At 43.8% G+C, this 24,304-nt stretch overlaps 1 protein-coding gene across 1 annotated transcript in view; it reads left to right on the top strand.

The window, feature by feature from the left end:
• Positions 1–24,304, top strand: part of TET1 (tet methylcytosine dioxygenase 1) — a 144,605-nt gene that overhangs the window by 34,442 nt on the left and 85,859 nt on the right. Inside the window, exon 3 of the mRNA XM_025395915.1 lies at positions 10,706–10,759. Within this exon, the coding sequence (XP_025251700.1) occupies positions 10,706–10,759 (54 nt within the window). The remainder of the gene's footprint in view (positions 1–10,705; positions 10,760–24,304) is intronic.

The following is a 24,304-nucleotide window of genomic DNA, read 5'->3' as shown; positions in this document are numbered from 1 at the left end:
TTCCCCTCACTGAGTCTACTGGAGGTTGACTTACTCATGGTCCCATCACTGGGATTTGGATCTCCCCAAGGATATACTCATCTTGTATAAGATCCTAGCACTTTGAGAGGCCAAGGTGGGATGATCACTTGAGGCCAGGAGTTTGAGACCAGCCTGGGCAACATATTGAGACCCTGTCTCTACAAAACATAAAGAGAATTGGAGTCTGAGGCGGAAGGATCACTTGAGCCCAGGAGTTCACCACATGTCTGCCTTGAGCCATGACTGCACTGGTGTACACCACCCTGGGGGACAGAGCAAGGCCCTGCTTCTAAATAAATAAATAATTTAAAAATATATAAAGTTATTTTCTTTCTTTTTAAAAAAATTTTTTTTGAGACAGAGTTTTGCTCTTCTTTCCCAGATTGGAATGCAATGGCATGACCTCAGCTCACTGCAACCTCCGCCTCCCAGGTTCAAGTGATTCTCCTGCCTCAGCCTCCCAAGTAGCTGGGATTACAAGCATGCACCACCACCTTCAGCCAATTTTGTATTTTTAGTAGAGATGGGGTTTCTCCATGTTGGTCAGGCTGGTCTCAAACTCCCGACCTCAGGTGATCCACCTGCCTTGGTCTCCCAAAGTGCTGGGATTACAGGCATGAGCCACCGCATCCCATTTATGCATTTTAAACAAAAAGAGCTAATGTGTCATTGACTATTTGGATATCAGGAAAATCATGCAGACTTTGGAAAGTTAATTGTAGATATTATGAGTTCTACTGTTGTAAATATTATGAGTTCAATGATAGGTCTTTTTATTTTTTGGTTCCTCTCTTTTTTCTGTCTGAGTTATGTTCCATGGAAAAGTGCTATTCAGTAAGAACGACAGCCATTAAGCAGTGCCCTTGAACATAGCTGGTGTCCTGTATTCTATTTCTGGAATGAACAAAGTAAGAGCATCCCCTACTTCCAGCATCAGAAGCATCTGTGCAGTACAGGGTCATCCAGCTGAGAGAGTAACTCATTTGTCGGCAGTCAAAATCTTGCTTCTCCATAAATTGTTTGAAACTAGAGTAAATGAGTTTAGAAACTAAAGAAGTAAACCCTTTCTGAATAACTGGTCTCATCTCAACAAAAACAGCCTACATAAAGGCCAGGCGCGGTGGCTCACGCCTGTTATCCAAGCACTTTGGGGGGCCGAGGCGGGCGGATCACGAGATCAGGAGATCAAGAACATCCTGACTAACACGGTGAAACCCCATCTCCACTAAAAAATACAAAAAATTAGCCAGGCGTGCTGACGGGTGCCTGTAGTCCCAGCTACTCGGGAGGCTGACGCAGGAGAATGGCATGAAACTGGGAGGCAGAGCTTACAGTGAAGCGAGATCGTGCCACTGCACTCCAGCCTGGGTGACAGAGTGAGACTCCCTCTCAAAAAACAAAATACAACCTACATAATAGCTATTCTCAAAATAATTGCTTTCCTCTGATTAGGAGACTTAGTTATAAAAGGGTGTATTCTAGCTTGAAAACAAAAGAGTTTCAGGTCTGGGACAAACCAATCACCTCTCTTTAGTTCTCCTCTTGAAAAGGTAACTTGTATATTTGATAATCATCTTAACAGGTGCATTATTCTTGGCTTCTCAAAGAAACAATTATGGACAACTGAAAGACAGAACAACAAAAATAATTCTAATGGGAATGGTAGAGAAGTAAAGGCTGGTATCTCTTCATATGCATGCTCAATAACCTTGCCACCCAAGTGGTGGCATATTTATTGACATGCATATCTCCCCATGGCCCCTTAGCAGCCACACTGGAATGTTACCTCAACAACCACAGTGCTCCAGTGTCTTTATGGGTGCTGTTACCTCCATGTGGGGCACACTGCTTTCTTCCATCCCTCTATATCTCGCCAACTCCTACCTGCCCAGCCTTGGGTTTCAGAGGGAAATGTTGCTTCCCCTGGGAAGCCTCCTGGGTACTATATACCTCCTGGGCTCATCTCATTCTACATTACGTCATGAATATGTGGTTATTTGTTTGTGTCTCTTATAAGATGGTAGTTTCCGGGTGGGTGGCAACAATGACATTCCTCCAGTTATACACTCAGCACTATGTCTGCATAAGAGAGGTGCTCAAGGCCGGGGCACGGTGGCTCATGCCTGTAATTCCAGTACTTTCGGAGGCCAAGGCGGGTGAATCACGAGGTTAAGAGATCGAGACCATCCTGGCTAACGTAGTGAAACTCCGTCTCTATAAATACACAGAAAAAATTAGCTGGGCGTTGTGGCACGCACTTGTAATCCTAGCTACTCGGGAGGCTGAGGCAGGAGAATAGCTTGAACCTGGAAGGTGAAGATTGCAGTGAGCTGAGATCGCGCCGCTGCACTCCAGCCTGGCGACAGAGTAAAACTCCATCTCAAAAAAAAAAGAGGTGCTCAACATATATTACATTGTTTTAAGGGGTTTTGGTTATTAAATGGGGAAGGTCATTGTCAAAAACAAATTAATACATTTTAAAGAAAACATTTTTGGACCTGGGGTCTTTTAAGGTTCTTCAATAATTTTAAGTTCTCTGAAACGGAAGGGAAAAAATAAAGTGTTTTTTCTTTTTTTTTTTTTAATTTTTAATTTTTTCACTTTTTGTGATGGAGTCTCACTCTGTTGCCCAGGCTGGAGTGCAGTGGCAAGATCTCTGCTCACTCCAACTTATTCCTCCAGGGTTCAAGGGATTCTCTTGCCTCAGGCTCCTGAGTAGCTGGGACTACAGGTGTGCGCCACTATGCCCTGCTAACTTTTGTAGTAGTAGTAGTATTTTCAGACAGTTTCGCTCTTGTTGCACAGGCTGGAGAGCAATGGTGCAACCTTGGCTCACTGCAACCTCCACCTCTCAGGTTCAAGTCATTCTCCTGCCTCAGCCTCCTAAGTACCTGGGATTACAGGCGCCCACAACCACGCCCAGTAAATCTTTTGCATTTTTAGTAGAGACGGGGTTTCACTATGTTGGCCAGGCTGGTCTCAAACTCCTGACCTCAGGCAATCCACCTGCCTTGGCCTCCCAAAGTGCTGGGGTTACAGGCATGAGCCACCGCGCCTGAGCTATTTTTTCTTTTTTTTGAGACAGAGCCTCTCTCTGTTGCCCAGGCAGGAGTCCAGTTGCAAGATTCCAGCTCACTGGAACTTGTGCCTCCTGGATTCAAGCGATTCTCCTGCCTCAGCCTCCTGACTAGCTGGGACTACAGGCATGCACCACCATACTTGGCTAATTTTTGTATTTTTAGTAAAGATGGGGTTCCACCATGTTGGCCAGGCTGGTCTCAAACTCCTGACCTCACATGATCCTCCCACCTTGGCCTCCCAAAGTACTGGGATTACAGGCATGAGGCACCGTGCCCAGCCCTGTTATTGGATTTTTCTGTCCAAATTTTGAATCTACACTGACACAGGGAGTAGGCCTTCCAGTTTCTAGTTGGTACAAAGAAGAGTTGAGAAATTTGGGAGAGGCAATAATTTCAGCCCCATTCTTACAACAGTTTGTCTCAGTTGGTAACTGTTGAAGATTATTCACCTACTTTTTCCTCAATTCTTGCTTTAGAAGAGCCACCAAGGAACAGCTATTTTTACCAGCAGTAAGAAGAACTGCTGGAGGGAATCGGTAGATCTGGCCGCTTGGGAGGGTGGGGGAAGAGCAACAGTAGCCTCAGGGAAAGGGGTCAGGGAGAGATCCATCAGGAAAGGCTCTGCTAGGGGACCAATCACTTACATTCTGACTATGTACTCAACGCAGTCTTGCAAGGAGATTCTCCAGTGTTAGTCTTTCGGGTTCCTATGTGTCACAGGAAATAAAACTCAACTAGCTTTTTTAAATCTATGAGAGAGGCCGGGCATGGTGACTCAACGCCTGTACTCCCAGCACTTTGGGAGGCTGAGGTGGGCTGACCACTTGAGGTCAGGAGTTTAAGACCATCCTGGCCAACATCGTGAAACCTTATCTCTATTAAAAATACAAAAATTAGTCAGGCGTGGTGGCACGTGCCCATAATCCCAGCTACTCAGGAGGCTGAGGCAGGAGAATCGCTTGAACCCAGGAGGCAGAGGTTGCAGTGAGCCGAGATCTCACCATTGTACTCCAGCCTGGGCAACAGTACAAGACACTACCTCAAAAAAAAAAAAAAAAAAAAAGAAGAAGAAGAAAAAAATCAGCTTGTTATGGTAGCACAGGCCTGTTCAGGACACTGATATGGGAGGACCGCTTGAGCCCAGGAGTTCGGGGTTGCAGTGGGCTATGACTGGAGCACTGGACTCCAGCCTGGGCAAGAGAGTGAGACCTTATCAAAAAAAAAAAAAAATCTGAAAGGTACGAGACATTATTTTCTTATTCCTTAAATTATTTTAAAGTTTTTAAATTTTATGGGTACATAGTACATGTGTGTACTTATTCTTATTGATTGGAAGTTTATAATAGATGGTACTTGGAATATCTTCAGTTATCACTGCAAAAGTTGTAGCCCCCAAAATCAGAAGAAAAATAAAGGATTTCTTGGGAGAGGAGAGTGCAGGACACATTGGAATGATACTGTGTTTCGGTCTTCAGTCTTGAGGAAAGGTGAATTACTCCTGAGACTAATTTGGAAGAAGATTTCTCCTAGTATGCTGCTGTTGTTTTAATCTAAATAGTTTGTACTTCGAGTTTCTTGTTGATCCAGAGGTGCATATACCCAGAAAGAGAAGTACAGTTTTGGAATTATTCATAGTTTTAATCCTGAGGGCATAACACACACACACTTAATCTTTTTTTTTTTTTTTTTTTTGAGACGAAGTCTCGCTCTGTCGTCCAGGCTGGAGTGCAGTGGTGCTATCTCAGCTCACTGCAAGCTCCGCCTCCCGGATTCACGCCATTCTTCTGCCTCAGCCTCCCGAGTAGCTGGACTACAGGAGCCCGCCACCTCGCCCGCCTAATTTTTTTGTATTTTTAGTAGAGACGGGGTTTCACTGTGTTAGCCAGGGTGGTCTCGATCTCCTGATCTCGTGATCCTCCCACCTCAGCTTCCCAAAGTGCTGGGATTACAGTCGTGAGCCACCGCACCCGACCCACACTTTTTTTTTTTTTTGAGGTATAGTCTCACTCAGCCACCCAGGCTGGAGTGCACTGGCGTGATTTCGGCTTACTTGCCGAATTGCTTGAAACTCCCCTTGCCGGTTTCAAGGAATTCTCTTGCGTCAGCCTCCGGTGTAGCTGGGATTACAGGCAAGCGCCACCATGTCTAGCTAATTTTTGTATATTTAGTAGAGTCATGGTTTCAGCATGTTGTCAGGCAGGTCTTGAACTCCTAACCTTGTGATCGGCCTGCAGTGACCTCCCAAAGTGTTGGTATTACAGGCGTGAGCCACTGCGCCCGGCCAAAACGTATATATATATATATATATATTTTTTTTTTTTTTCTTCTTCTTCTTCTTCTTCTTTTGAGACAGTCTCGTCCTGTTGCCCAGGCTGCAGTGCAGTGTCGCTATCTCAGCTCACTACAAACTCCGCCTTCTGGGTTCCAGCAATCCTCCTGCCTCAGGCTCCCGAGTAGCTGAGATTACAGGCACATGTCACTACACCCAGCCGAAGATATTTCTTTTAAGGTTATTTTAGGATATTTACAAATGTGTTTTGTTGGATATTGAAAATGAAGAGAATTTGTAGAGAGAGCTGTATAGATGGTTAGAAGTGGGGAGCAACTCAAGTTCTGTATATTTTCATATTTTTTCTGTATATTAATAAACATCTTATGGTACATGCTCAAGTCAAGTTCTAACCTGCTATGCAAGCTGAGATATTTTTACCTCTTTGGGCCTCTGGGAATTATTTCATAGCTAATATTTAATTTTTTGGTAGAGATGCAGTCTCCGCTATGTAGCTTAGGCTGGCCTTGAAATCCTGGGCTTAAGTGATCCTCCAACCTTGGCCTCTCAAGTGCTTGGATTGCAGATGTGAGCCACCTGGCCTCTGCTCAGAATTTCTGACTATTCTCTCGCATCAAAGCTCGCCCAGAGCTCAGACCATCAAATCACTTAGTATAGGAATTGAAACACCTGATAGAGATTACCAATCCATTCTGTGTTCAAAGAAGTATAGATCTTCATGGTGAAGCGTCAATTTGATATTTGAAGTTAATGTTAGTTCTGGTCACGTTCATTAACTTTCATATATAGCTAGGATGAGCCTTGGCTTTATTTATTATCTAATTTTACAGAAGAGTGCACACAGGCCTTTGATGTTTGCTTAGGTTGTCAAGTGCAATGTTGTATGGCTTCATGAGTGTTCTATACAGTGAAAACACCTGTCTTTGGGTCTTTAAAAAACAGACCTCTCACCAATATAGATATTCTGTACACCTAACCCTCTGAGCCTGGTTTCATTTTATTTTAGTGAACACACGGCTAATGGATTGATTTTTTTTTTTTTTTTTTTTTTTTTTTTTGAGACGGAGTCTCGTTTTGTTGCCCAGGCTGGAGTGCAGTGGCATGATCTCGGCTCACTGCAACCTCCACCTCCCAGGTTCAGGTGATCCTCCTGCTTCAGTCTCCTGAGTAGCTGAGACTATAAGTGTGCACCACCACTCCTGGCTAATTTTTGTATTTTTAGTAGAGACAGGGTTTCACCATGTTGGCCAGGCTGGTCTCGAACTCCTGACCTGAAGTGATCCACCTGCCTCAGCCTTCCAAAGTGCTAGGATTTCAGGCCTGAGCCACCGCACCTGGCTGATTGATTTAAATTATACAATTATATCATAATATACCATGGCCACTTTACTAAATGTTGAACAACTAACCTGGAAAAAATGTTGATGTTTTTAAAGTTATATTCAAACATTCAAGAGAAGAGGCATAATGTGTAACTGAAATGCAAGGCACTTCAAGAAACGTAGGGCTACCCTTGTGCATAGCTGATGGGAATGTAAAACGGTGCGGCTGCTCTGGTAGACAATTTGGTAGTTCCTCAGAACGTTAAACATAGCCTTATCATATGATCCAGCAATTCCACTCTGAGGTATATACTACTTGTATACCTACTTGTACACCTATATTCATAGCAGTAATATTCACAATCACCAAAAAGTACTAACAACCCAAATGTCTAACAACAGAATAATGGAAAAACAAAACGTGTTATGTACATACAAAGAAATATTGTTCAGCCTTCAAAATGAATGAAATTCTGATACATTCTACAACATGGATGAACCTTGTAAATATTATGCTATTAATAAGTGAAGCAAAGAGAAACAGAAAGAAAAATACTATACGAAAAATACTATATGATTCCAATTATAGGAGGTACTTAGAGTAGTCCATTTCATAGACAGAAAGTAGAATGGAAGTTAGTATGGGCTGGGGGAAGGCAAATGAGGAGTTACTGTTTAATGGATATGGAGTTTCTGTTTACAAGGAGGAAAACGTTCTGGAAATGGAGAGGTGATAGTTGCACAGCATTGTGAATGTACTTAATGTCATTGAACAATACACTTAAAAATAGTTAAAATGGGCCAGGCATGTTGGCTCACCCCTGTAATCCCAGCACTTTGGAAGGCCAAGGTGGGTGGATCACCTGAGGTCAGGAGTTCAAGACCAGCCTGACCAAAATGGTGAAATCCCGTGTCTACTAAAAAATACAAAAAATTAGCCAGACATGATGGTGGGTGCCTGTGATCCCAGCTACTCAGAAGGCTGAGGCAGGAGAATTGCTTGAACCTGGGAGACAGAGGTTGCAGTGAGCCAAGATCGCACCACTGCACTCCAGCCTCGCTGTGACCAAGTAAGACTCCGTCTCAAAAAAAATTGTTAAAATGAGGCTGGGTGCTGTGGCTTACTCCTGTAATCCCAACACTTTGGGAGGCCGAGGCGGGCGGATCACCTGAGGTCAGGAGATTGAAACCAGCCTGCCCAACATGGCAAAACCCCGTCTCTACTAAAAATACAAAAAATTAGCCAGGTGTGATGGTGCATGCCTGTAATCCCAGCTCAGGAGACTGAGGCAGGAGAATCATTTGAACCTGGGAGGCGGAGGTTGCAGTGAGCTGAGATCATGCCATTGCACCTGGGCGACAAGAGTGAAACACTATCTCCAAAAAAAAAAAAAAAAAAGTTAATGATAAATTTCATGTTACGTATATTTCATCACAGTTTTTTCTTTTTTTAATCACCAAAAATGGGGGGATGTACAGCTAAAAGATTTTGTACCTATTTTCAAATCTTACTGTATTTGATGATTTTTCTGCCTGTTTCAATGCTGCTTTATTCCTCACAGAGAGCTTCTTAGAGGTAGTGTGGGCTTAGTGTGTTCAAAGTTGCACTGGCTGATGTGCATAATTCAGAGTCCAATTGGTTTTGTTACAAGTGTTGAAGGAAGAGTTGAGAACTCCATATTCTATCCATTAGGCTTTATTTTTCTTTTTTTTCTTTTTTTTTTTTTTTTTGGAGACGGAGTCTCGCTCAGCCATCTAGGCTGGAGTGCAGTGGTGCTCACTGCAACCACTGTCTCCCGGGTTCAAGCGATTCTCCCGTCTCAGCCTCCTGAGTAGATGGGATTGCAGGCACCCACCATCATGCCCGGCTAATTTTTGTATTTTAGTAGAGACAGGGTTTCATGTTGGCCAGGCTGGTCTCAAACGCCTGACCTCAGATGATCCTCCTGCCTCAGCCTCCCAAAGGGTTAGGATTACAGGCATGAGCCACTGTGCCCGGCCAGTAGTTTTTTTCTTACATGAGATTGTTAAAAATGTGGGTGAGGAGTGGGTGAGTGAGAGGTAATTTAAAAGTGGAAAAACAGCGCATGCTGGACTTCACGTTCCAAAATGAAAAGCATGCTTTTGTGGCAAACTGAAAGGCTAGGAATCAAGGGTGATGAAATGCAGGCCTTCCGGCCCTCACTCTGTTCCCGATTTCTGGTTGTGGGAATCTGTTCTGAATCCAACTGCAAGTGGAAAACCCATCTTTGGCTGAGCAGCCGGGGAGGCCCTCCTGCCAATCCCCCAAATGTGCTGCTGAAACTTTGGCCCTGCAAGGCTGGAGCTAGGGCTGTCTTCCCCAGATCTATGCAGCTGTCAAGGTGGCTGTGATGGGACTGTGACTGCCCTCTGCACTGCATTTTGGCAGTGACCTTGAGACCAGCCAGCTCACCACAGCTGTCCTGCTCTGCTGCCGCTGTTGCAATGCCAGGTGGCTAAGAGGGGTGGTGGGGGGCACGGCTCCTGGTCCAGCTTTCCCAGTGTCTGGCAGGTGCCAGCTGTGGTGCCAGCTGTCCCACTGCCTACCACCCACTGTGTGTGGGGGCAGTCCAGGTGTGTGTTGGGAGATGGTGGCTTGTTCTACCCCTGGCTCAGGTCCTGATCCCTAGGAAGTGGGTGGCTCTGTCTGACCGCGAGTCTGGTGCACAGACCGGCCCCACGGACTTGCTTGGCAGGTCTGTGGATATAGATGCTCAGTGACAGTTGATCTTGGGAGACAGAAGAGCCAAAGGTATCCTTTTATCCCAAAGATATGAGTCCTAATTTTCCTTCTGGTAGGGGAGAATTTTTATTTGGAAATGAAGGTCATCAGAAATGCCCAGAGCAAGAGAGAGAAAGTCCTTTCTCTCTAGCCACTCAGAGTGGCAAGTGTATTTTGAAAACTCCTCCCCTTCTTTTTGTTCTCATCCTGTCCTTTTCCTTTTCAGTGGCTTTACTGTTATTTTTTAATTTGCCATTGTCATTGGACATTTATTGACAGAAATCAAATTGCTGTGTTTCTGGGCAAGGCGCCTGCTGCAAAGAGGTGTGGTTCCCGAGGAATGAGACATGCAGCCCAACAGCTGAGCCTACACTGTCCTCACATAACCTCCCTGCCTTAAATATCGCCAATATTTAGCCTTGCCTTATAAAGTAAAAATGCACAATACCTTCCAGAGTTTCAACAAGCCCAAATGGCCCCCTAGGCTCAGTTATGTCTCCTGTACATTGGAGGCACAGCAGCGCACCCCTCCCCCATGCAGACCTGCTCTCGGAGCCGCCAAGAGGTTACTAATCAGGAAGGCTCTGCCATCGATCCAATGGTGGTGACCTGGGGGATTTGTGTGCATTGTTTTTGCTGAAGCCTCCTGTGATTTCGGCGCGACCAGATCCTCTGCAGCGAACTCCATGTCGCAGCTTGTGGCTGCCTGTGTCCTGTGGTGAGAGCCGAGCCGCACAGGAGATCCTTTGTCTAGGAAGGGCTAGGCTGAGAAGATCACTTTGGAGTTGCTAAGCTCTGCATTGCCATTGGCTGCACTCTTTGTGGGGCTGTTTTTGCAAAAGGCATGCCCAGCACGTCTACAGTGCTGGCAGGCCAGGGCTGCCTTTAAACACCATGATAATAATACCAAAAAGCAGTTTGCAGAACTGTTCCACTGTAGAGGCTTCCTCTGCAGAAGCAAGCAAGATGGCTACCTCGTGGGCTTCGCTGTGAAGAATGCAGAGGCTAATTAAGACAGACTTTAAGGGGAAAAAAGGGTATTTCCCTACTCAATCTTTATGCAAGATTTTTTTTAGTGACTTTTAAAGTATACATTTTACATACGCTCTTTAGGTTCTGCCTAGCAAACATGTTGATGATTTTAAATGGTGTAAATAGTTTTACAGAGAAATAGCCAAAAATTTTGGGGATGTGGGAGCTGATTTTATTTCTTAAACAGAGGCTCATTTTGCAATTTGATTTTTTTTAGGTTATAAAGGAAAACAAGAGGCCCCAGAGGGAAAAGAAGCCCAAAGTTTTAAAGGTAATCAGCTGTTGATTAAATAATATTTCATTATTTTTCCATTTCATATAGTATTTTTCTGCACTTGGGTATATTTGGAGTACAGTATATGTGAATTCTCCCAGATTTTCAGTAGATGGATGAATTTCCACTCAACTAAAGTGTTTTCTCTTTTTTTTTTTTGATGTGCTGCATAATGTGCATATTAGCATCCTTTATTTTCAACTCCACACAAGTCTACAGAAGGAAAAGTTTGTATGCAGAGGGTTGTGAATAAAATTTGTTTTTCTTTATAGCTCCCTTTGTAACATCTGCATTTGTGGTGTTGCACCAGTGTGTAAACTTAAGCCCTTTAGAAGAAAGGCACTATTTGAAGTTGACATCTATGATCCATTGTGATTTTAATAGACTGTCCATTAAAGGCTATTTTAAAATGTATGATTCTTTTCCAAAGAAAAAGGTCCTTAGAGATTTTAGTTAAACTTAATGTGTAAGTCGTGGAGATCTTACAGCCAAATTATAGTTGTTTAATCTCAAATTCTCATAATATCATCTTTAATTTTGGCTTTCATGGAGCCATAAGAATATGCATGTTTTCTTTATTTTCTGTAGTTTGCCTGATGAGTATTTAGTGGTAACCTAATTCAGTTATAAGCTCACAGTCTGTGTGATGAGATTTGTACAGTGTTTAGAAGGGTTAATTTAAAAGCATATGGCATCACTAAAAGTTCAAGGCTAGCTTTAGTCTAGCAAATAGGTGCTTATGTGTTTAAGATTTCAAGTGGTGTATTGCTATTAGAAATGTAAGCAACCTTTGCAAGCCACCTTTTAAATTCATGAAGAAATACTAAGCAATAAAATGACTTGTCTTTAATTATTTTGTGTACATTTAATTTAAAATAGTTTTACCTAATCCTAGCTTTCCTTTTTTACATATAAAGTTTTAGCACTGAAAGAGGAACAACATGTTGAACTATGAATGTGGCAGAATTTTATTTCATTTGTTGCCCCAGTGTGTAACTTGAAAATGTTGACACGGAGAACCAAACCTTGCCCTGCTTTCAAATTTGCCTGACCACATTGAGTTTCTGCTTCCTGTGTATATACAGCGTTTTTATGTACCAGTTTCATCAACCAACAAGTATTTATTTAATATTTACCACACAGTCAGCAATGTGCCAGGCACTGTGAAATGAATGAAATTGCTTGACACAAATTTTCACTGGGCCTGGACAAATAGAATCATGGTTATTCTCAAGGTAAATTAAACCCTTTTCTGTTTTTCTTCTTTGTGCTGATCCATCAACTCCCTTTTTCTCCTTTTCCTTCCAACAAAGATAGAAGTTTATCATTAAAACCTCCTTCTATACTTTCTGTCTTGGCTATATCCATCTCAGGCATTTTGTGAGAAATAGTTGTAGTCTTACTCTTATAAATGGCTTTCATTCGTTGGAGTTGTCGATGGGGGTTAGCAGGAGAAAGGGATAGACTATATGGAGAAAACTAATACAGACCAAACCTAGTATCTATATCTTCTCCTGCCTTGGCTGGGAAGTAGAATTGGACTTTGAGAATGCAATCTAATTCTATGTTTATTTTGTTAGATTGTGAGTGTCCTGTCACCTGAAATAAATTTAAAAAGTAAATATACCATGTGTTGCTTTTTGGAATCATGGTAGTGGACTCTGACTTAAAAGAAAAAGAAAAAAAGTACCTGTGGGTGGCCACATTTCATCTGCAATAGCAAGCAGAACCAAATTGTTGCTCACGTTCCTCTATAGTTAGCAATTGTTGTACAAGAGCAGGAAAATATTCTAAAAGGAAAAAAATTTCTGATGTTGGCATTTAAAACTGTTTTTCTACACTTTCTGTTAGACATAATTTTTTTTCTCATCCAAAGAAAGCTTTGTTTCTCTGCTTCACAGTAGAAATGCTAAAAAAAAAAAAAACTTTTGGATTTTAGCTTGATGTGTATAAAATTCATAGAGCAAATGTAGAATATTATATAATCCTATAGGAGACATAAGAAAATGAAACCTGTGTTTGGGAAGGAGAGTGGGAGAGGAATACAACTATCAGCTTAAGGTTTTATGAGTGAGGACTTCAACGTTCTAGGAGGATGCTTCCTGGGGGACCAGTGATGGGAATCTCACAGGTTATGATTTGATCTTCCATCATAATTTGCTGTCTTTACATTTGGCATTATTCCAGAAATTTAGTCTGCTTCCTGTGAAATCTCCTGGATCATTTACTCTTTGTCAGTGTGGATGCTGCAGGTATCCTGATTGACTTTTCATTTTCATCATGTATTAGAAAGTAGTTGGATAGGTGAAGAACGTGATTCAAGAAGTTGGGTATAGAATTTGAGACTTGTTTCATCCTACACTGATCTGAACCTGATAACTACTGAATCTAGTTGTGGGGCTGAAATTGGCTGGAATGTCATATCCCTCTCCTCTTAAAAACATACCTATTATCCACCAGGTGTGATGACTCATCCGTGTAATCCCAGAACTTTGGGAGGCCAAGGCAGGAGGATTGCCTGAGGCCAGGAGTTTAACACCAGCCCGCAAAACGTAGCAAAATCCTGTGTCTATGAAAAATTTAAAAATTAGCTGGATGCGATGGCATGCACTTGTAGTCATAGCTACTCATTAGCCTGAGGAGGGAGGATCGCTTGAGCCTAGGAGTTGGAGGCTGCAGTGAGCTATAATCACATGAGCTATATGCACTCCAGCCTCAGCAGTAGAATCAGACCTTGTCTCCAAAAAAAAAGGAAACTATTATCCTTATTTATACCTATATTCATTCTATTGTACTTCAAAATTAAAAACTAAATAGTGATCTAAATCCTGATTAGAGATTCTTCCTGTAGCTGAAATGATAGTTCTGGCCAAAGCACTCTAAAGGCCAGAATGGGTATCAGCTAATGGTGCACCAGTGGTGGGTGGGGGTGGCTCAACATCAGCTTCCTGTTCAAGCCTATTGGTGATCACTAGTTATTTTCATACATAGATGACATCTTGTTAGCAATGTTATTATTGGAAACACAAGCATTTCCTTGACTCTTGATCTAGGTAGAGATGTGGTCTAATTCCAGTCTTTGAATCATGAACTTGGCCTTTTAAGTGATGTGGTTTAGAATTCCTCTTGGAAGAAACCTTTGTGTAAATAACTTTTACTTTGTGTGTGTGTGGTGGGGGCAGGTAAGTAGGAGTGTATATTCCCTTTAAGAAAGTCGATTTTAAGGTGATATTAATTTTGTTAGATTGTTAGTCATTGTCCCTGGAGAAACTCAGACAGCACAGTCGATTGGGGGTTTGAACAGAGTTTAATAGATGAATTACTTTAAATGGTGTGGGGAGGGTTAAGGAAAGAACTAAGGATGGTGAAGAAATCCAGGTCTAATGAAGCCAGAGCTATTACTAATCCTAGGCCTGAAGGGGGATGGTGACTGGGAACCAGGTAATGTAGCTCCAGCTGAGTAGAGGAAGCATGGGCTGGAACCTTTGGTAAAGAGATGCTCTTGCAAGGAGTCAAGGAGGGGGTGGGTGTGGGATAAATGCCCTGCTCTCCAGTCTCTTGCTGCTTTGATTGGTTGATCCCAATGGGGAGCCAGAGTGAAAGGGGAGACTTCTGATGCAGTACACGCTGGTCAGCCTTCTGGGACGTGTAAGAGGGTTATGGAAGGTGGAATGTAGGCCTGGAAGGGAAAACAACATGCTGAGCATGACTACTGACCACAGGGGTAGCATGGTAGGGTGAACAATAGTACTAGAACCATGATTACGTAAGATGGTAACATTAGGCAAAGATGGCTGAGGAGTATGTAAGAACTCTATACTATTTTTGCAACTCATCTGTAAATCTAAAATTATTTCGAAACAAGCATGAGCATCCTTGAGGGGATGCATTTCTACATTCTGTAATCAGTCTTTTTGGCTGGTAAGGAATATTTTCTAGCTATTTAATTATAAAATATCATCACAATAGTATTTGGAAGAGCTGGGTGAACAAATATAAAGAAATGTCAGTGGATATTAAACCAGCAGAGTGTCTCCAGGGGCTGATTTTAGAAAGGCAAAATGGAAACTGAGGGATCTTCCTGCAGGGTTCGGCACTGACTTGTTCTTCTCTGTTTCCTTCATTCCTTGATGACGCTGATAAAGAACAAGTGGGGCTGGGCGCAGTGGCTCATGCCTGTAATCCCAACACATTGGGAGGCCGAGGCGGGCAGATCACCTGAGGTTGGGTGTTCGAGACCAGCCTGACCAACAGACAGAAACCCCCATGTCTACTAAAAATACAAAATTAGCCAGGCGCAGTGGCTCATGCCTGTAATCCCAGCTACTCGGTAGGCTGAGGTAGGAGAATCACTTGAATCCAGGAGGTGGAGGTTACAGTGAGGAAACAAGCAAAAATTGCCGAGATGATGAAGGAAGACATCATCCAGGGAAAGTTACTTAATATTCCAATAATTTATAAATTGTTTTTATTGAATTTATTTATTTATTTGAGACAGTCTCAATCTGTCGCTAAGGCTGGAGTGCAGTCGTGCAATCTTGGCTCACTGCAACCTCTGCCACCTGGGTTCAAATGATTCTCCTTCCTCAGCCTACTGAGTAACTGGGATTACACACGCATGTGCCACCACGCCCAGCTAATTCTTTTTTTTTTTTGTATTTTTAGTAGAGACGCAGTTTTGCCAGGCTGGCCAGGCTGGTCTCAAACTCCTGGCCTCAAGTGATATACCCACTTCAGCCTCCCAAAATGCTGGGATTACAGGCATGAGCAACCATGCCTAGCCCATAAATTATTTTTATATATACTAGACCAGTGCTGGTTTAAAAGGACTAAATTATATGCTGGTTATGTTTGTTTGTTGTTTGTTTGTTGAGCTGAGGTCTTGCTGTGCTGCCCAGGCTGGTTTTCAACGCCTGGGCTCAAACTATTGTCCTTTCTCATTCTCCTGAGTAGCTAGGATTACAGCTACCCTCCCCTGCTAAAATTACTAAATTAGATACAATTGAGTTACATTGTTTATTTTAAAATTCTATTAAGCTATAAATAGGCCAGGTGCGGTGGCTCATGCCTGTAATCCCAACACTTTGAGAGGCCGAGACCAGTGGATCACTTGAGTTCAGGAGTTCAAGACCACCCTGGCCAACATGGTAAAACCCTGTCTCTACTAAAAATACAAATATTCACCAGGTGTGGTAGCAGGTGACTGTAATCTCAGCTAATTGGGAGGCTGAGGCAGGAGAATCGCTTGAACATGGAAGGCGGAGGTGGCAGTCAGCCGAGATTGTGCCACTGCACTCCAGCCTGGGCCACAGAGGGAGACTCCCTCTCAAACAAACAAAAAAACCCTACGAATGAAAGACAACATAGTTGCTAATGATTTTCTTCTGCTTATTTGTCTATAACATTGTTTCAGTTAGTAAAATAAATCACTGGTAAAGTAATTTCTTTAGAGTTTTTAAAGGGAGGGTTATAATGCAACATTCTATTACTTGTAGCAACATGTTGCAAATTTAAGTACTAGATCAAATACTAAGCTTGACCATCCTTCAGGAAAAAAACAAAACAAAGAAAAACCATGTCATTGTGATAGTTCCTTATAGTCCCAGGCAACTAATCCCAGACTTCTGGATTTAATGGGCCAGTGAGGAAAAAATTCAGAGTGGGTGTTGAAAGTATTCACAAGGGGATACCAGCTTTATTTTTTTTAAATGAGAAGATAATATCAGAACACAGGAAGGTCATAGAAATTTAATAATTTAGTTTTATGACAACACATGGTCTTTATTGAACTCATTTTGTCATAAACTGGCAAAAACTGTTAAGGACGTGTGCTCACCCATCAGTGTTTATTCACACAATCAAAGACACAAATGGGCTTCTGGTTTGTATACCCAGAAATTGTAATACAGCATTTTGCCCAGAGATCAGACTGGATTTCAGGGCTGAGTTCTCACTAAGCCAGCTCAAACACAGGCATTCGTTGATCACTGGAGCATGTATATTTCCAGTGACTCAAGACTCATGTCCATTCTGTGATTTCTAGGAATGATCCCAAACAGAGAATCAAAGTGAATAAAAGCCAAATGGAGTTGGACGGGTTTAAGGAAGGAAAATTTCATTCAGGCTATTTAAAAAAAAAAAAAGGACTTGAATTCTTCCTAGTCCACAAAAGAGTATATGCCTTGTATCTTGAATACTTAGGCTCATATGGTATGTGTTTGTATTTTGATAGTGCCGGATTCATACTGTTTCTGAGTTGTACTTTCTTTACTGTATAGCTCTCCATTTACTGACTAGAATATATTGTCATGAGTCAGATAAAAAGAGTCAACTAATAACTTTATTGAATTTTTGTTTGGATCTTATTTATTTATTATTATTATTTTTGAGACAGGTCTCACTGTTGCCCAGGCTGGTGTGGAGTGGCACAATCTTGGTTCATTGCAACCTTTGCCTCCCAGGTTCAAGAGATTCTGGGCCGGGCGCGGTGGCTCAAGCCTGTAATCCCAGCACTTTGGGAGGCCGAGACGGGCGGATCACGAGGTCAGGAGATCGAGACCATCCTGGCGAACACGGTGAAACCCCGTCTCTACTAAAAAATACAAAAAACTAGCCGGGCGAGGTGGCGGGCGCCTGTAGTCCCAGCTACTCGGGAGGCTGAGGCAGGAGAATGGCGTAAACCCGGGAGGCGGAGCTGAGATCCGGCCACTGCACTCCAGCCCGGGCGACAGAGCAAGACTCCGTCTAAAAAAAAAAAAAAAAAAAAAAGAGATTCTGTAGCCTCAGCCTCCCAAATAGCTGGGATCACAGGCACACGCCACCACGCCCGGCTAATTTTTGTATTTTTTGTAGAGACAGTTTTGCCAGGCTGGTCTAGAACTCTGAGCTCAAAGTGATCCATTCTCCTCAGGTTCCCAAAGTACAGGCATGCACCACTGCACCTGGCCTTCTTAATTCATTTTTAAGTGAAATAATTTTAATAATGGAATGTCTTTCAATGTCATTCATATATATGTATATATTCTCTTTATATATAGAATATATACATATATATATTAAATTTTCAACCATTTGATGGTAAGGTTTGCCAACCAAAATGGCCTATGCAAGAGAATGTGGGTAACAGAGGTAACAGTGTCTTTTTTTTTTTTTTTTTTTTTTTTTTTTTTTGGGGACAGAGTATCACTCTGTCACCAGGCTGGAGTGCAGTGGCGCAATCTCGGCTTACTGCAACCTCCAACTCCTGGGTTCAAGCAATTGTCCTGCCTCAGCCTCTGGAGTAACTGGGACTACAGGTGCACACCACCACACCCAGCTAATTTTTGTATTTTTAGTGGAGACTGGGGTTTCACCACGTTGACCAGGATGGTCTCAATCTCTTGACCTCATGATCCACCCTCCTCGGCCTCCCAAAGTGCTGGGATTATAGGCGTGATCCACCGTGCCCAGCCAATAGTGTCTTATTTATTTATTTATTGAGATGGAGTCTCACTCTGTAGCCCAGGCTGGAGTGCAGTGGCATGATTTCAGCTCACTGCAACTTCCGCCTCCCAGGTTCAAGCGATTCTTCTACCTCAACCTCCCAAGTAGCTGGGATTACAGGTGCCCGCCACCACGCCTGGCTAATTTTCTTTATTTTTAGTAGAGATGCGGTTTCACCATCTTAGCCAGGCTGGTCTCGAACTCCTGACTCGTGATCCACCCGCCTTGGCCTCCCTAAGTGCTGGGATTACAGGCGTGAGCCACCGCGCCTGGCCTATTTATTCATTTATTTTTGAGATGGAGTCTTGGTTTGTCACCCAGGCAGGAGTGTAGTGGTGGAATCTTGGCTCACTGTAACCTCCGCCTCCTGGGTTCAAGCGATTCTCCTGCCTCAGTCTCCTGAGTAGCTGGGACTAAAGGTGTGTGCCACCATGCCCAGCTAATTTTTTGTAGTTTTAGTAGAGACAGGGTTTCACCATGTTGGCCAGGTTGGCCGCCAACTCCTGACATCAGGTGATCTGCCTACCTCGGCCTCCCAGCATGTTGGGATTACAGGCATGAGCCAACATGCGTGGCCATATTTATTTTTTAATTAAAAAAAAGTTTTTTAATATAAAGGAAGGGTCTCAAATGTTGCCCAGGGTGGTCTCAACCTCCTGGATTCAAGTGATCCTACTGCCTTGGCCTCCAAAAGTGTTGGGATTACAGGCATCAGCAACCGTCCCTGGCCCATAGTTTTGTTTGTTGGTTTATATGTTTTTATGACAGGGTCTCACTCTGTCACCCAGGCTGGAGTGCAGTGGCTCTGCTCACTGCAGCAGAAACCTACTGGGCTCTTGTGATCTTCTCACCTCAGTCTCCTGAGTACCTGGGATGACAAGTGTGTGCCACCAAGCCTAATTGTTTTTGTTTTTGTTTTTGAGTTTTGCTCTTGTTGCCCAGGCTGGAGCACAATGGCGCGATCTTGGCTCACCACAACCTCTGCCTCCCAGGTTCAAGCGATTCTCCTGCCTCACCCTCCCTAGTAGCTGGGATTACAGGCATGTGCCACCATGCCTGGCTAATTTGTATTTTTAGCAGAGACAGGGTTTCTCCATGTTGGTCAGGCTGGTCTCAAACTCCTGACCTCAGGTGATCTGCCCTCCTTGGCCTCCCAAAGTGCTGGGATTACAGGCATGAGCAACCGTGCCCTGCCAAGCCTGACCTTTTTTTTTTTTTTTTTTTTGAGACGGAGTCTCGCTCTGTCGCCCGGGCTGGAGTGCAGTGGCCGAATCTCAGCTCACTGCAAGCTCCGCCTCCCGGGTTCACGCCATTCTCCTGCCTCAGCCTCCTGAGCAGCTGGGACTACAGGCGCCCGCCACCTCGCCCGGCTAGTTTTTTTGTATTTTTTAGTAGAGACGGAGTTTCACCGTGTTAGCCAGGATGGTCTTGATCTCCTGACCTCGTGATCCGCCCGTCTCGGCCTCCCAAAGTGCTGGGATTACAGGCTTGAGCCACCGCGCCCGGCCAAGCCTGACCATTTTTAAATTTTTTTTGCAGAGACCAGGTTTCACTGTGTTGCTCAGGGTGATCTTGAACTTCTGGGCTTAAGCAATCCTCCTGCCTTAGCCTCCTCAAGTGTTGGCCCATAGTTTTAAATAGTAACTCCTTTTCTGTACTTCTGAAGTCTTTATCATCTATGTGTAAAATTTAGTGATGTCACATGAATTTGATTAAAGCATAGATTATTTTCAGAATTCTAGGAAACCAGATATTAAATAGTAAACTTATTCTAGGAGTTTGGTTATTTTATTTATATATATATGTATATATATGTGTGAGAGCATTTTAAAATATTTTATTTATTTTTAAATATTTTATGTACATATACACCATATCATAGGATTATTGGGGAGTTGGGTAAATTATTTAAAATATGTTAGGCAGGGCACAGTGGCTCATACCTGTAATCCCAGCACTTTGGGAGGCTAAGGCTAGTGGGTTGCCTGAGCTCAGGAGTTTGAGACCAGCCTGGGCAACATGACAAAACTCCATCTTTATATATTTACAAAAAATAAGGCCGGGCACGATGGCTCATGCTTATAATCACAGCATTTTGGGAGGCCGAGGTGGGAGGATCACGAGGTTAGGAGATCCAGACCATCCTGGTTAACACAGGATCTCTACTAAAAATACAAAAAATTAGCCGGGCTTGATGGCGGGCGCCTGTAGTCCCTGCTACGTGGGAGGATGATGCAGGAGAATGATGTGAACCCGGGAGGCAGAACTTGCGGTAAGCCGAGATTGCGCCACTGTACTCCAGCCTGGGCGACAGTGTGAGACTACCTCTCAAAAAAAAAAAAAAAAAAAAAAAAGGCAGGCATGGTGGCTCATTGCCTGTAATCCCAGTACTTTGTGAGACCGAGGCAGTGAATCACTTGAGGTCAGGAGCTCAACCACCCTGGCCAACATGGTGAAACCCCATCTCTACTGAAAAAAAGGAAATTAACAAAAATTAGCCAGGCATGGTGGTGGTTGCCTGTAGTCCCAGCTACTCGGGAGGCTGAGGTGGGAGAATTGCTTGAACCCAGGGGCTGGAGGTTGCGGTGAGCTGAGATCACCCACTGCACTCCAGCCTGGGTGACAGAGGGAGATTCCTTCTCAAAACATAAGAAAAACACAAAAATAAAAATACGTTAAATGTTTAGAACTTTGGGAGGCTGAGGCGGGCGGATCACAAGGTCAGGAGATTGAGACCATCCTGGCTAACACGGTGAAACCTCGTCTCTACTAAAAATACAAAAAATTAGTCGGGCGCGGTGGCGGGCGCCTGTGGTCCCAGCTACTCGGGAGGCTGAGGCAGGAGAATGGCGTGGGCCCGCGAGGCGGAGCTTGCAGTGAGCCGAGATCGCGAGATCGCGCCACTGCACTCCAGCCTGGGCCACAGAGCGAGACTCCGTCTCAAAAAATAAATAAATAAATAAATAAAAATAAAAAATAAAAATAAAAAAACCGTTTAGAACAGCTTGGCATTCTGTGGTTTTCTTTGTTTTTACTTTTTTTTTTTTTTCCTTTGAGACAAGGTCTTGCTCGGTCACCCAGGCTAGAGTGTAGTGGTGTGATCATGGCTCACTGCAGCCTTGACCTCCTGGATCAATTGATCTTTTACCTCAGCCTCCTAAATAGCTGGGACCACAGGTGTGCACCACCAAACCCGCCTAATTTTTATGTTTTTTGTAGAGATGAAGTTTTGCCATGTTACCCAGGCTGGTCTCAAACTCCTGGGCTCAAGCAAACCCAAAGTATTAACACTACAGGCATGAGCTACCTTGCCCAACTAGTAATTTTTTGATAGTGATTATAATTACAAGTAAAGGTGTAATTTATATTCATAAAAATACTAAGTGAACTAGGCTGGGCCCAGTGGCTTATGCCTGTAATTCCAGCACTTTGGGAGGCTGAAGGAGGCAGATCACGAGGTCAGGAGTTCGAGACAAGCCTGGCCAGCATGGTGAAACCCCGCCTACTAAATACAAAAACTAGCCGGGCATGGTGGTGGACCCCTGTAATCCCAGCTACTCAGGAGGCTGAGGTAGGAGAATCACTTGACTTCAGGAGGCAGAGGTTGCAGTGAACCGAGATCGTGCCACTGCACTCTAGCCTGGGTGACAGAGCGAGACTCCTTCTTGGAAAAAAAAAAAAAAAAAAAAAGGGATATTTCCAAAAAATGTGGATTTCAGCCAGGTACAGTGGCACACTCATGTAGTCCTAGCTACTTAGAAGGCTAAAGCAAGGTGATTGCTTGAACTATGGAGCTCAAGACTGTGGTATGCTGTGAGAGCTCCTGTGAAAAGACACTGCACTCCAGCCTGGGCAACATAGCAAGACTCCATTTCTTCAAGAAAAACACAAGTGGGTTGGGCATAGTGGCTTAATGATTGTCATTCCAGCTACTCAGGAGGCTAGGGTGGGAGGATCATTTGAGCTTGGGAGTTCCAGGCTGCAGTGAGTTGTAATCATGCCACTGCACTCCAGCCTAGGCCAATTGTCAGAGATCCTTTCTTTCTTTCTTTCTTTTTTTCTTTCTTTCTTTATTATTTTTTTTTGAGAGGGAGTCTCACTCTGTTGCTCAGGGTGGAGTGTAATGGTGTGATCTTGACTCACTGCAGCCTCTGCCTCCCGGGTTCAAGTGATTCTCCTGCCTCAGTCTACTGAGTAGCTGGGGGAGGGGGTGGGGAGAGGAGCGGGGGAGGGAAGGAAGGAAGGGAGGAAGGGAGGAAGGGAGGGAGGGAAAAAGAAAAGAAAATATTTCCGGCAGGGCGCGATGGCACACGCCTGTAATCCCAGCACTTGGAGAGGCCGAGGCAGGCGGATCAGTAGGTCAAGAGATTGAGACCATCCTGGCTAACACGGTGAAACCCTGTCTCTAGTAAAAATACAAAAACTTAGCCAGGCGTGGTGGCGGACGCCTGCAGTCCCAGCTACTCCAGCGGCTGAGGCAGGAGAATGGCGTGAACCCAGGAGGCGGAGCTTGCAGTGAGCCAAGAGTCTCACTCTGTCACCCAGGCTGAAGTGCAGTGGCTCTATCTTGGCTCACTGCAACCTCCGCCTCCTGGGTTCAAGTGATTTGTGATTCTCCTGTTTCAGCCTCCTGACTAGCTGGGATGACAAGCACATACCACCACACCCAGCTAATTTTTGTATTTTTGGTATAGATGAGGTTTCACCATTTTGGCCAGGGTGGTCTCGAACTCCTGACCTCAGGTGATCCACCAGCCTCAGCCTCCCAAAGTGGTGGGATTACCAGCATGAGCCGCCGGGCCCAGCCAGTCATTTGTTTTAATGTGGTCAGCAGATGCTAGGACCCAGTCCTATAATCCCAGCAGTGTGGGAGGCTAAGTTTGAAGAATCCACTGATCCCCGGAGTTTGAGACCAGCCTGGGCAACGTGTTGAGATCCTGTTTCAAAACTAAAAAATAAAATAAAGTCCTTTTTAGTCTATTAATTTGCTTAGGTTTTTAATTGCATTTATTATTTTATGCATGTGGGGTTTTTTGTTTTTGTTTTGTTTATGAGACAGAGTCTCGCTTTGTCACCCAGGCCACAATGCAGTGGCGAGATCTCGGCTCAGTGTAGCCTCACCTCTCAGGCTCAAGTGATCCTCCCACCTCAGTCCCCCAAGTAGCTGGCACTACAGGTACACACCACCATGCCCAGCTAATTTTTGTAGTTTTCATAGAGACGGGGTTACACCATGTTGCCCAGGCTGGTCTCAAACTCTTGAGCTCAACTGATCTGGCCACCTCAGACTCCCAAAGTGCTGGAATTACAGACATCACCCACCACACCTGGCTGCTTTTATTAATCATTACAAATCTTTAAGGGTAGAGTAGTATTCACCTTTGTGTTCTCCATAGTTTCAATAGAATATCTTGTGTTTACAACTCAATGCATTTATCTTTTTAATGAATAATTGAATTCATACACATTATAGCTTCACTTTCGTCAGTTAAGTCAGAACTACAAAATTTGTGTAATGGCATCTTGGTATAAAGGAAAAACTAGTTCCTCAAATCATTGTTCCAGACTTGATAGTCTCTAATTAATTGCTATGGCAAATCAAGATACATATTTAATACATTTATTTTAATGTGATTAATTTTTCTCTGACATGTTACATTTAAAAGGACCCAAACCTACATAAAAGTTGTCTTGGCCGGGCGCGGTGGCTCAAGCCTGTAATCCCAGCACTTTGGGAGGCCGAGATGGGCGGATCACGAGGTCAGGAGATCGAGACCATCCTGGCTAACACGGTGAAACCCCGTCTCTACTAAAAAACACAAAAAACTAGCCGGGCGAGGTGGCGGGCGCCTGTAGTCCCAGCTACTCGGGAGGCTGAGGCCGGAGAATGGCGTGAACCCGGGAGGTGGAGCTTGCAGTGAGCTGAGATCCGGCCACTGCACTCCAGCCTGGGCTACAGAGCGAGACTCCGTCTCAAACTAAAAAAAAAAAAAAAAAAAAAAAAGTTGTCTTTCTTTTTCGTGATGGTTACATAGACTATTTGTCCCATTTTGTAATAAA

The sequence above is a fragment of the Theropithecus gelada genome, chromosome 9, assembly GCF_003255815.1.
Source record: "Theropithecus gelada isolate Dixy chromosome 9, Tgel_1.0, whole genome shotgun sequence".
NCBI classification, from domain to species: Eukaryota; Metazoa; Chordata; class Mammalia; order Primates; family Cercopithecidae; genus Theropithecus; species Theropithecus gelada.
Note: the sequence above shows the minus strand (reverse complement) of the source record. Positions and strands in the feature narration are given on the sequence as shown.